The 14,618-nt window shown below is 42.4% G+C and overlaps 1 protein-coding gene across 1 annotated transcript in view; it reads left to right on the top strand.

Moving 5' to 3' along the window:
• Positions 1 to 14,618, top strand: part of LOC126101405 (protein still life, isoform SIF type 1-like) — a 276,203-nt gene that overhangs the window by 125,497 nt on the left and 136,088 nt on the right. Inside the window, exon 5 of the mRNA XM_049912068.1 lies at positions 11,506 to 12,819. Coding sequence (XP_049768025.1) covers positions 11,506 to 12,819 — 1,314 coding nt within the window. The remainder of the gene's footprint in view (positions 1 to 11,505; positions 12,820 to 14,618) is intronic.

The following is a 14,618-nucleotide window of genomic DNA, read 5'->3' as shown; positions in this document are numbered from 1 at the left end:
CTGCATGTCGGTCCGCGATTAGAGTTCGCTTTGCGTATCTCTCCTCTCCGATTCTGCGGAGAATGCCAGTTCTTACCTTACCAGTCCACCTAATTTACAGTTTCCTTTCATTGCACCACGTTTCAAACGCTTCGATCATCTTCTTTTCCGATTTACCCACAGACCATTATACACAATTCTGTGACCCAAACGTACATTCTCAGAAAGTTCTTCCTACAGCCCATATACAACAGTGAAAAACTTGCTGCGCACTTCCACTTGGGTGTCTATACATACCACCACCTTACGTGTCAGAAAGTAACAAAAGCGCTCTACTGCACTAAAATCTTCATTTTCAGGTGTGTCTCTCTGTACGAGTTGATGTGAACACCTTCTTAATAACAATAATAATAATAACAATTTTTGAAGAAATTTTCTTCTTTATTTGTGTGTGGCAACAGACACATGCTGTGCTGTATACAGCGTGATGCGCCAATCTGTCTCGGAACTTTGTTAATTCTTTATTGCCATTTTCGGTAGCAATTTTCGTAATCACATGCAGAGAAAAAAACTGCATTCAGCGTCAGTAGCCCTTCCATCACTGCATTAGATCATGATCTCACGGTCACTTCCGCGATTTCTATGTTGTTTTAGTATAGAAATATCAGCAGTATATGCAGCTCGTTCATCTCATATTATTTCATATTGTGGTTGAAACTTTCAAATAGACAGGATGATTTTTACCACCGTGTTCAAACTCTACGGACTGATCCGTGACAGGATACGGAACAAAAAAGGCCTAATGAACTTATGTCCGGAAATGCATGGATTCCATGCTAGAGACCATTCATTCAGTCATACATTGTTACAGAGACTGCACTATCAAGCACTGTACCATGCAGCCACAGTTATGGAATGTCAACGTATGAGTGTACGCGCCGTAGAACATTCTGTCTCACACTTTCACATCGCCCAGGCTGCATCCGAACCGTGTCAAAGGCAGCATGAATACACTGATCCAGTGTCTCCACATCTGGAATGGGCTCTGCATCACGATACTTTTCAAATGGCCCTTATAACAAGAAATCAGATGGATTGAGATCCAGTCAACGAGCAGGCCATGCAACTTCCCCCCTCCACCCCCCCCCCCCGCCCCTGTCAGATTAATCGACCAGGGCCAAGTGGGCTAGAGCAGCAGCATGCAGCAGCCACATAACCCTTCGAATCATCATCATTGTCACTTCTTGCAGCAGGAAAGGTAAAGTCATCCGCAAGAAACGCCTATAGTTCCAGCCTGTTAGGCGACGTGGAACGTAGACTGGTCCCGAAATACGGTCGCCAATAATCCCGGACCACACTTCCAACTGCACCGATGCTGATGATTCGCTGTTACCATACCATGATGGTCCTGCATACTATCCCACAGATGGCTTTTATGAAAGCTGAAGATACCATTCCGCGTAATAGTGGCCTCATCTATGAATAGGATGGATGACACAAATCCCGGAATCGTGGTTGCCTTGTTAAGAAACCAGTGACAAAACTGCTTCCGATGGGGAAAGTCTGTCGCTAGCAAGCCCTGTAGGTATTAAGGGTAGTAACAATTGTCATGGAGAATGTTCCACACGGTCGTCTGGCTTACCCTGCACTGGCGGGCCAATTGCCTGGAACTGACACGGCGGCCGTCTTCCACAGTGTTAATTACATTTTCCTCCAAGTCTGGTGTCCGAACATTTCTGATACGTCCTTCATGATTTCGTGCTTCCTGAAACGATCCTGTCTCAGACAAACGGCGAAACACTGTTGCAGACATTGAATGCTGTGGTTGATGTCGGCGGGGATAGGTGTCTTGACACAATCTTGCTGCCCGCCTCCCGCTTCATTTGCCTTTCCGTATGAAAACACCATTTGTACAATGCTGTATCACATCCGCTACAAGGTGAGTCAGCAGGGGAAGTGAATCGGGCACATTACCAATTACTATGGCAGTAGAGGGCGCTATGGCATAACGTTTGAGGAACAATACCACCCTCTAGGAGGAAATAATGCATACTGTAACTCTAACTGCATAGTACAGCGCATATTAGGCCTCAGCCTCTCCAACAAAATCTGATTGAATAAATGATCTCTAACATGGTGACCATACATTTCCGGACATAAGTTCATTAGACCTTTTTTGTTCCGTATCCTCTCATCGATCAGTCTCTACAGCTTGTACACTGTGGAAAAAATCACCCTGTATATTTATCGAAACAGGGTTGTGCCTTGATCAATCACAAATTCTTCTTTAATACTCATTAAGCTACTACATTAACATAGCAAACTATAGTTAAGGCTTCATTAACGAATTAGTGTTGACAGCAGACCGTAAGACAATGACAATACTATAATTTAACACGAAAAGTGGAGAAAAAAAGCTATATTCTCATTTCAGGCTTAACATTTCAGTCACATACTGCTGAGAAATTCTGATTAGTTGCAGATGACTAACTGGAGCAAAATACCAGCTGTTCTGCAAATGACAGGCAGCTACACAAACATCAGTATGTGATATTACGTGTATATTTTGTTAATAATGTTTGTTAATAATGCTATGAAAATAAGTACTAAAACCACAGGACTGTATATAGTTTCTTGCATTGCTTTTACACGTTTTTGATAGGCAATTAAACTGAACCACTGACGAAGTTACGAATGGGTGTTAAAGAAGAAATTCTGTTTCATCAAAGCGGAACCATATTCGCATAATTATGTGTTCATACTTTTGTTTAAGTCGTCATTCCTTACATTGGTTTGATGTTCCACCATCTTTGCTTTTCTGTCCAATTGCTACAAACATCGTCGTCTGTTTCTCATATTTCAGTCTTGGTCAGCCTCTGTTATTTTCCTCCGTTATATTCCTTCCAGCACCATTTTAACCATTCCTGGATGCAGTGCCAGACGTCTTACTAACCTGTCCCCTCTCCGCACCTATTTATTTTAACTGCAGGTGTTATCAGTCGATGCTCACATATATCGTTTCTTGACTAAACTTCCGACACTTAAGTTATTTTCAATATACCATGTTACTGCTCAGTAGAAGTGAGCGTTTACCCCAGACTCCTGCTAGAGACCTGACAGGCTACTGAAAATACCTGAAGCATTGCAACTGGTTTAGCCAATACACAGTATATGTGAGCACTGGCTGATAAACTTTGTATTCAAATACAGTGCGCTCACTGACGCTCTACGCCCACAAAACAGCAGATTTTTGTTCTTCATTTCATACTCTACCTGCCGCGTTTAATTTTTAACGTTCTTCTTACTATCACATTTTAGATGCGTCCAGTTTCTTCGATACATTGATGTTCTCCAGACGTATTCATAAACTTGTTCCTTACTTCCACATGAATTTCTAATGCCAATAGAGACCACGTAATCCAGAAGGATTTCTTCACCTGTATCCATCGATTTCTGAGACCTTTCTTGTTCCGGCAGTCCTGTTTAATCTTACATCCTAGATCGCAGAATTGTTTCACTTCTTCCACTACCATCTTGTTCCTAGTTTTGCCGTTAAACAAATCGTTACTCTTCTTTCATTGCATTTGAAAAACACGTATGTAGACACATGATTCCTACTGGTATGGACATCCAATACAAGTACAATTCTGGTGCTTTCATAACGTAATGTGGCACATAAAGTACTATGAAAAGAATCCACTGGACTTTGCAACATATAAAACTATTTGGTTTAAAAGCAAAAATGACTTGTGAAGCATACTAAATGAGAGATACTTCAAATAACTGTCTTTTCAAGGCGATTGTGAATATTTTAACCTAAGTGGCAACTGTATATGCTTATGAGAGCTCATGTAATTTTATTTGGACACACCAAAAGTAGTTGATGAGTAATGCTATTTGGGTAGCGAAATAACTGATGATGGCCGGAGTAGAAGGAATATAAAATGTAGACTAGTTACAGCAAGAAAAGAACATCAGAAAATTACAGGAATTTCTTAATACATAAGTTTAAGTGTTTTTCCTGAAGGCATTTGTGTGGCTCGTAGCCATGCACGGAAGTGAAACGTGGACGATAAACAGTCCAGACAAGAAGAGAATGGAAGCTTTTGAAATGTGATGCTACAGAAGAATGCTGAAGATTAGATTTGCAGATCGAGTAGCTAATGGGGAGGTACTGAAGTGACTTGGTAAATAAAAAAAGTTATGGCACAACTTCACTAAACGAAGCGATTCGTTGGTAGGACACATCCTGAAGCGTTAAGGAATCATCAGTTTGATAATGGAAGGAAGTGTGTCGGGAATTGTGGAGGATATTTGTAGAACACTAAGTGATGATTGCAGTAAGTAAATTTAAATGGAAGTAGGTTGCTGTAGTCCTTCTGAGACGACGAAGTTTACACAGGTAGACAAGAGTGGAGTGCTCTTAGTCTTGGTAACAACACTGTTTGACCAAAGGTCAACGGATGTTGTGAGTTCTTACGACGTCAGCTATTTTATATCAGGACTGTTGCGCTACATTTATTATTAATTATAAACTTAGTCGTGGTTTGCGATGTACGTGTATGAAGCGCCTAAAATACAAATAGAAGTCAAAATACAGTACCGTCGTCTACCAGCCAGCTGAAATCACGATTTAACCATCCTTCGAAATAATTCGATCAACTGACATATCGTGTCTGAACATACTTTACGACATTCACTGTCAAATGAAGACAAAGTTCCATGGTAAAGCTATCACATAACTACCAGCATGATTCCAATATGGAAGATTACATGATACTATACGAAATGAGAAAGTAACAGTGAAGAAGGCGACGGGCGCTTAACTTTCGTCTACTTAATGTACGAACACGTATAAAAGCAATTACATGAGCCCATTTATACGAAAAGTTCTACGACAGTCTTGGGGAAGATACCCAGCCCATAAGATGTCAGCTATGGAGCGACGGAAATTGTCCCCTTGAGAATTAACTGATCACACAGTCTGCGAAATTAGTATTGGGTAAACTAGGTTTCGTTAGTTCGATTTACTTCTTATCCCACAGTTCACATGCATATTCATACATGGATTTTGTGAATAATTATCTGATTATTATGTACTGGTAGCGTCTATTTATTTTACTAAGAGAAATTTCTCATTTTGTACGTATACTTCCATTTAAATCAAATCACTGAGACGGGTTGTTTCAGCCAGATGTTGAACAGATTCAACACGTCCACCTACACAAGCACTAACTCAGATTTCAAATTAAGCAGAAATACATCCACTTTTTAGTACACATAATAAAGATCTACTGTTGAAATAGCACTGTAATTTAATAAAAGACTAATCCAGACAGCACACCGTCCTCCAAAAAGCATTAACAACTGGGCCAAGGTAGAACCCATTGACATTTCTTTACCTCTTATCCTCCGACAATTACGAATCAGCTAACACTACATTCTTCCTGTTCCTTTTCTAATTCTATGCCATCTTGTGTGATGTTAGGATTGCTCATAATGTTTGTATTATAAGGATGTATTTTTGACACATACGTGCAGTTAATATCGGCTTAAACACAAAACAAAGAGGGTGAATTTTTACCTGATGTATGGGATTGTGCCTTGAGTAGACTTTCCCTACACTTCTGAAAAGCATGTCACCACAATTTGAAACAAAAGCTATTACTCTTCTTTCTGTGATTATTTGTAGTAAATGCTTCAGTATAGGTTTTCACTTATTCAAAGAAGAATATCCTTTACACAAGTGTAATCTGCCATTAGCATTACTTAAACAACGTAAGAGTAATATTACTGATGAAATGTTGTAGTTCTCTGTGCAAAGTTCGGTCACTATCTCTTTTCTGTCTCTCAGAGTTTACGATATTATGGAACAATGAATCGTCAACTTCTGCCGCACAGGTTTCTTCCTGTTATTTTCATAGCCCGTTCCTCAATCTCAATTCCACATTAATATTTACTTTTGGGTGGAAACAAATCTGTTCCATAGTATCGTAGATTGTAATAACATACTGATAGAATGCTAATATACAAAGCTTTCATTGTAAATCAGTCAAAACTGAATAACTGCTTACATAAATTGTTTCTTGTGTTTAAAAATAGACATGCAGCACTTCAACACATTTAGCAGTGTATTAATCTGTACTGTATCCATTAAAAAAGCGCACACATTGAAAAACACTTTTATGAATAATAGACTTCCGTCTGTGTATTTTAATAGTTTATCTGGACAGTGTGCTCACAATTAGACATTTCATGCTTGCAATTCACGTATTAATTTTTACACATACTTTCCCACAACACCTATGCTGACACAGTTTGTAGTGTTGATTACTTGCAAATTTTCATATTCAGTAGAGAACGTAACATTAGTGCCAATGTAATACTGTACATTCAACTATGTCTGTCCTTATGTATCTTTCCAGTAGAAGCTGTTGTTTACTTTTAATCCAGTCCGGCGCATATTTTTTAAGTACACTTTGATTCACAATCCTTTCTGTGTGTGCAAGCTTGTTCTGTACAGTTATATTCTTTTAAAATAATTTGTATATATTTACTGCATCGCTTTTGAAACTCTTTTTAAGTTCTCAGTGTGGATATTTCTTGTTATTTTGCCTGTATTTTTGGGTTTTATAACAGATCGTCTTTCAGGCGATAAATCTTAGGAAGACTAGATTGCAACGTAGGAATTATCCTTTGCTGTAGAAAAGAAATAAAAATAAAAGGGGATTACAGGTGTTCATAAAAGCAAATCAGTTACTGCATTCAACATATTTGATATCCACATGGAGATGATTGTTGGCAATTTGATGGTGGTCTCGAAGACAGGAAGTGAATAACAAACAGTGCTGTAGGCCCTTTAAGTTTTCTTATTTGTTCAAGATTCTGAAAGCCAAATACAGAGAGAGAGTCGGAATAAGTATATGGAAAATTTCTGCATCTTACACTGAATACATGACTTGTCTCAGCTCTTCAACGCTAGTGCTGATGCTTCATCAACACAAAATTTAGGAATAAATACAGTTATACATTCACTGCACTGATTTTTTTTTCTGAAGCGAATTTATGCTAGAATACTGAAAATTTTCTTTGATTTGAAAGTGATTTCTGTCCACAGGAAAAGAAAGCTGACATTTTTGAGTGTTATGTAATTATAACAAACATTTAGTTCTAAGAAAAGTGCTGAACACTGCGCATCTTAGTAATTTGTAATCGTTAGTACTTGGAGTACTTGCATAATTGTCTTTATTGTTGTATGTTGTTTGAGTTTTGTGTTTCAGCTGTTGTCGCCGCAGCTAACATTTTCACAAGGGTATTTCTTTGTAAGTGGGGGCCTGCTATAAATTATTTCTATAGCAAATGTCACCTTTGTTTATCACGACGGGTTAAATAGCTGATTGTGATAACTTACTTTAAAATGAGTAATATAGAGTCACAAGGGGTATTGTGAAAAAGGTATCGTAATTTTTAGACTAGAGCTTCAAGGAAGGTGGAGGAAGTTACAGCTTCATATTTGGGTCTGTAAAGAATTCAATTTGGTGTCCTACAAGAACGTGATAGTCAGATCACATAACCGGAAATGTTCAAATGAAGATGCCAGTCCCGGAAGGCTATCTCGCTCAGCTGAAAAAATGATTTTCGTAAATGTATAATAACTTTTCAACCAGTGTCGTTTTTTCTGGTTTATTTTTCTTGCGTGAAGAATGTGATAGCACGCCGTTTTTGGTTCACCTGCCCAGTTCAAACCGTTTTATGCAGGATAAGTTTCTTCCAGAAATAAAATATGACTGCTATAGAGCGTTGAGTGTGCCTACTGGGACGACAAAAGGGAAATGCGAAAACTTTTGTTAAAAACGGACTTCGGGTGTAGAGGCTATCACAGTGTTCATAAATTAGCGGTACACATAACAAAATACTGCCTGAGAGCTCATGAGACGCTAGAAAAACATTCCTTCACTCCCTATGGAATCACTTAATAATCTTAGTAAGCCGTGTTTAATCATATCTGCTGAGTGTGTCAGAGGTCACGAAACAAGTTGACTTGACAGAACGTTTCGATGATGACGGTGATGATTTCTGTCAATTAAATAGGTACATCACTGTAAAGTGAGCATCCTCTGTTCCTTTCGGTTTTGCCCCATCGTTTTTGTACTTGCGCAAAATGGATTTTTCTTGATGTCGTCAGTCAACTGTTATCTTCGATCTCTGGTCCTCCTCCCAGCCACCATTCCTTCTAGTATCGTATGCTGTCACTCGTGTCAGATTTTGTTATTAATTGCGATACATTCTGTGCGAAAACTTGAATACAGTTGAGCACTATTACCAACTGATTCCTCAGTGAGTGAAGAAATGTTTTTCTGGCGTTTCACCCGTTAAAAGCAGTGATTTAGATATGTGGCGCTGGTTTACGAACAGCAACGGCTCTCGGAACTCCAAATATATTTCGCAGTTGCAGATCCCTCATCCGCTATTTTCTAACATCTGATTCCAAGAAAGTCAATCAGACCTTCATGAGGGGAAGGTAAATAGGCAATAACATGTTAAGCTCTGAAATACTGAAACATATATATTAGATTATTCTAACAGGCACTCTTACGTGATACATTAGATTTCCAGAACACACAACGAATCTGATAGTGAAATCTCTGCACCCATCCAACAGCGCACTTTACATACCTAAATATGTACCATACGACATTGTACATAACGAAACATCGTATGTGTCAAAGATGGAAACAAGACGGCGTTATCAGTTTCTTCTTATATGGTACACTTTCTCAAGAAATCAACGCCCTTCTAGTTTTATAAGTTGACTGTGGTTCTGTGGCGTACATACGAAGAGTTTAACCGAAAACTTTTTCTCTATAGATGACTCATTAAAGCTCACTTCGATATCTACACTTAAGAATCCCCATATTACAATCCTCAAATAAAACATGATAATTTAAATCTTTTCTTGACGTGCCATTGTTCCATTCTTCAAATGTCAAAATGTTGGATAAAATGACTAGTTTTCGCCAGTTTTCTCTTAACGTCATTGTGCTAGATTATAATGAGGCCTTTTGCCTATCATCATTGGTTTTATTATTTACAGTGGACGTTGTAGCTGGCAGTGAATCTCATACTTGCCATAAATCATTCAGTAGCTGAAAATGATGGCCACCAAATTCAGTAGCTCTTTATTCACTATTTTAATGATCGCACGTGAACTATGAGTTAGTAAACATAAGTATCCTTAAAAATATTTTTAACACGTCTGATCACTGGAAAAGGTTGATAACTTTCAATATTATCATTCTTCTGAAAACAAAAATGTTTGAAATGAAAGTTACGTTTATTTTTCTTTCACAATAAAAGAAGACCGTTTTAGTACTTGAAAAATGAAAGTAGCGTTGATTTAACCAACTAGGAGGTACCTGGTGTTATGGTCTCATGGAAAAAATGTCGACATACTTTCCGTGCAGATGAAGATATTGACTGAATATGTTTTTCTGTTACATATTTACGATACAGTCACGATTTTAGCTCTGTTGCGGGGACACACACTGCACCTTCCGTTACGACGTCAACATGTTGACTATCGGGAGTACGTCTTGAACCGTGAATTTACTTTCAAAACCTTTTTTTAAGAATTTACTTTATTTACTAGCGATTCATCAAGAACATTAACACATTTAATCACTCTATGTGAGCGTGGAAGTAGTTGCCAATTGGTAACTGATGAAACAAACTAATTTTTTTTAATAAACGGAAATTTTATTCCTAAAAGCCCGTTTTTTTAAACAGATTTAAAATTATAATCAGAAAGCACCCTGTAAATATCAAGTTACAATTTATTCAGAGGCAGAAATAACAATTTTTTTAATAGTATGAGCTTTTGGGCTCAGAACCTTGCCGCTCCATTTTAACACGGCCGTAGTCACGACCGCTCACAACAACCTCTGAAAGACTACACTGGTGCAAATCTGCAACACACCAGACTACTTTAAACTAAAAAATTTTTAACAACTCATACAAACACACAAAGTATTCACCCCGTAAGAGGGATGGATATGGTACAAAACACTCACATTAAAAATTATTTGCCACGGAAAGTGCAACTGATTTTTAAAAGAACTCTCACGGTGGAAGGGTGGCAACTTTATATACTAAAATGACCATTTAAACAAAATCCATGAAGTGAAGTGCAGTTTTACATAAAATGTACCAACATGCTTTACATTACACATGTACCACCTCGTAAGATGATAGGCAACATAAAAACATATTTCAGGAATTCGGCCTTTACACCTTAAGCAGTAAATTCGTTAACACCGAATCCGACAAACATGACAGAGGCAGCTTTAAACGTACGGAAGACCGACAGACAGACAGACAGACAGACAGACAGACAGACACCAACTGCCTAACAAATGCGGACGGGAGACAGACGAGCAAGCTGGGGACGAGAGACTGACCAAGAACACAATAAAGTTTAACAAATAAATGAAAGAACATATCACGAATCACTTAACCTTTAATAAACTGCGATGTCTGGCGAAGACCTGGTGCAGCACGCCCAAAACGCTATCCCGAACCGTCCGCTGCCAGTCGCTTCAACGGACGCAGGAAGGCGCGCCGATATCCCGTCTCACGGCGTCGCAGCTCGCAGCGGCCAGACCGATGTCGTGGGTTGGCTCCTGTTGCTCTTGTCGGCCGCGAAGCCACTACCCCTCGCTATTCGGCGCGGGCCACTTGACTGACGTGGCGACCTCACATGCGCCGACGCTCCAAACCGACATGTCATCTTGTGTCCCAGTGCGCGACCGACCAACCGATCGATCCAACCGCCAATGACTATTGCCCGAACAAACTCGAGCAGACTGGCGCCCTAACACAGTCTGGACGACAGACTGACCGACTGCCGAGCTCATAGCGCCCCTTAAATGCACGTGAACAGGCAACTTTTCCCCTTTTCCACCAGAGGGAGACACGAAAGCTGCGATTGCCACAGCCGCGCCACCGCCAGAAACGGGAGGCGACTGTTTTACACTACGCACCGCGGCGCGCTCTTCAAAACAGTAAATTTTATCACGGCTCACGTCTGCTTGCTGCACAGTAAAAATCTGTACACATGCGCCATACGGATCAGCGCTGCTCATGAAATGGTGAGTTGGAGACTATATTTACCCAAAAACACAAATACGTTATTCCGTTATGAGCATTTTTTTGTGTATGCCTGTAGCCCGGACGCACTTATGTACATAATTAAGTTTGTACGGAACCCTCAGAACTCATCCTAATCGCACTTGCCCGGTTTGAAAAAGTTGAAGTTGTCATGCCAACTATACTGAGCTCCACCGACAATTGTCCGCTGGCGATCTATCGGAAGATGAGTGTAATAGGAATGAAATCGGTCAGGATTGAAAATGTGGGCAGGTTAGGTACCAGAGGTGGGCAGCGAGGGGCAGAGGGAGGAAGAGGGGGAGAGACAGGAGGGAGGCTGAGTGTGGGACGTCTGCACCGCGTTGCCCCGCTATCCCGCAGGGTCCGCCACGCTGCCGCGGGCGCAAACTCGCGGCACAGACACGGACGCGGCGCCGGGCTCCCGCGGGGACAAGGTAACGGCGGCCACCTCCAGCACCTCCCTGTACGACAACGTGAGTGGCGGGGGCGGCGCCGGGGGCGGCGTCGGCGGTGGCAAGGCGTCTGCGTCGACGCTACCGGGCGGCGGAGGCGGCGCCGGGGGCGGCAGCGGCCGGCAGACGCGGGACCGCGGCACGCAGCAGCAGGACGCCGCCACCAACGGCTCCCTCAAGGCCTCCTCCGCGGGGGCGGCGCCGGCGGCGGCGTCGGCCGCGACCGGGACGGCATCCGCGTCGGTGGGAACGCAGCAGAACCACGTGGGCTCGCAGGCGTCGGCTGGGCCGCCGGAGGAGGCGTCCAAGAGCGAGGGCACGCAGGCCGGCGGCACGCTGGGCGGCAGCCGGCTGGGCGGCCTGGGGGCGGCGGGGGCGGCGCCGGGCTCGGGAGGCGGCCGCCGCGACGCGCACACCCACGCGCACCACCACGTGCTCGCCGCCACCAAGTCGGTCGACTACCCGGATACGGACATGGTGCGCGAGGCGGAGCTGCGCGCCGCCCACCACCACAACCTCAACAACAACAACAATAACAATAACAACAACAACAATAACAATAATAACAACAACAACAACCGGCGATCCAAGAGCAAGAGCACCGACGACATGAGCGTGGGCGGCGTCTCGCTGGACTCGAACACGCTGAAGCGCATGCTGAAGCCGATGCCGTCGCAGCAGGAGAGCCCGGTGACCTCGCCGGAGATGACGCGCCGGCGCTACAACTACTACAACCACGGCCACCACCACCACCACCACCACCACCACGGCGGCGCCATCAACAACAACGGCCGGCACGTGCTGTCGGAGCCCGAGTCGAACCACCACCGGTCGGGCGGCCGCTTCTCCGGGTCGCGCTCCTCGCACGAGATCGGGCGCGGCTACGGCGGCGGCGGGCGCGGCCTCTACCTGGAGCTGGACGCGCGCGGCGGCGGCGTGGGCAGCTGCGGCGACCTGTCGCCCCCCTCGGACAACGTGCTGTTCGACAACCAGTGCTACGCGACGACGCCCAGCTCGAGCAACGGCAACTCGGACCTGGACCAGCCCGCGTCGACGGCGCCCGGCACGGGCCAGGCCACGCCCACGCCCGGCTCGCCCACGTCACGCCTGCTGCTCGAGTACGAGATGCACCTGCGCAACACGCTGGCCAAGGGCATGGACGCCGAGAGCTACAGCCTGCACACGTTCGAGGCCCTGCTCACGCAGAGCATGGAGAACCTGGGTAAGTCGCGGTGAGTCGGGGCCCGCCACGGGACACGACATCTGTGGCGCAGTTCAACATCGTCCACCTCTCTGGTGTCGAGTGGCGTCTCTTATACTTCATCATAAACACACAATTGTATCTAATATATTCTTAGGGAATATCCACTACTGTTATCTGCATTGTTCACAGTAAATAAAATCCGCTGCAGTTTTTATTTGCCGGCCTGTGTGGCCGAGCGGTTCTAGGCGCTTCAGTCTGGAACCGCGCGACTGCTACGGTCGCAAGTTCGAATCCTGCCTAGTTAGGTTTAAGTAGTTCTAAGTTCTAGGGGACTGATGACCTCAGATGTTAAGTCCCATAGTGCTCAGAGCCATTTGAACCATTTTCTGAAGTTTATATTTCAAAGTTCCTGTATATAGATAGAGGCATGTACACTAACCAGGTTTCTAGACTCTAATCTCATCTTCAGGTGCTACTTCACAAAAACGTACAAGTTACGCTGAAGCATTAACAAATTACGCAATACAGAATCAACTAGCACCTGAAGATGTGATTAGCGACCTGAAACTATGGTAGTGTACGTCCCTTTATCCAAATACAAGAACTTTGAAATAAGCAATTAAGTAGCATTCGAAGATGGGATTAGTGTTCTGAAATCCAGGTAGTGTATATTCCTTTATCTAAATTAAAAGGATCTTTGAAATTACAGTTGCAGTGGATTTTATTCGTAATATACTATTGTATTAGTTTTGCGATTACAGTCTTGTCGAATTCTTTAAATAATGACAGGCTCTCCATCGACTGCACTATTTATTTTTAATTCAGAATGATTGTAGTTTAGACTTTTAAGACATTTTAATTGGCTATTGTGTTGATAACACAGCACTTGTCAACATCAATAAAATAATAATTTCGATAAAAATAAATTTTTAATCTAACGTGTTTTTAAATTGAACTAACAGGTAAAAAATAATTTCTCGTATACAGATTCCCATGCAGATAATATTCAAACCTTTTGCTTGTGAATTGCAGTACTTGTAAGATTTATAATGAAAAAAGTGGGGTGCATGCTACAGTTCACCTCCAAACTAATATGTATTGCAGCTGCCCCACGTTTTACATTACAAATCTTAGTAGTATTGTCACAGCTATTAAAACTTCACGAGCACATACTTTTAGTACTGTCGTTATGGTATTATGAATCTATATGAGGCTAGAAGAAGTTATTTTACGTTTTTAGTCCGATTTAAAAACGTGTAGCGTTAGAAATTCATTTCTATTTGAATAACTATTTTCTGTGTTTTAGTCATCTGTCTGTGAAATTCTCAACGGATTTTAAACATTTTGATGAGATTCTATGCTTTATTTAAGCAGTTATTCATATGTGTATAGGAGTTCCTTAGCTGCCTCTTCGCCAATGTACACATGCATTGCACACATCTCCTCCTCCGCCTCTCTCTTTCCGGTTCCCCTTTCCTCTGCAACTGCTCAGCTGCGCGCGTCAGCTCACATACCGCCTGGAACCCTTTCTGATACTACCCGCACAACATGTCACTCCTGCAGGGCAGCTGAGATATCATACATTACTAATTCTTTTCATCCTCGCCACCACCCCTATCGAACACATCTACCCTAGAGCGAGTTAATATTGCGTTGTCGTGCAGTTCTGAGCTATGTGTAAAATTGCAAATCTCTGCCTCATCGAGAAGTTAGTTAAAAATCAGTTGCAAATTTTTTTACCAAACAGACAGACAAGAAAGTGAAATAATAATATCGTGTTATTAAGTAAAAAGAATTTGAGGCTATGTAAACTCCTG

The sequence above is a fragment of the Schistocerca cancellata genome, chromosome 9, assembly GCF_023864275.1.
Source record: "Schistocerca cancellata isolate TAMUIC-IGC-003103 chromosome 9, iqSchCanc2.1, whole genome shotgun sequence".
NCBI classification, from domain to species: Eukaryota; Metazoa; Arthropoda; class Insecta; order Orthoptera; family Acrididae; genus Schistocerca; species Schistocerca cancellata.
The sequence above is the reverse complement of the archived record's forward strand: the minus strand, read 5'-3'. Positions and strand labels throughout refer to the sequence as shown.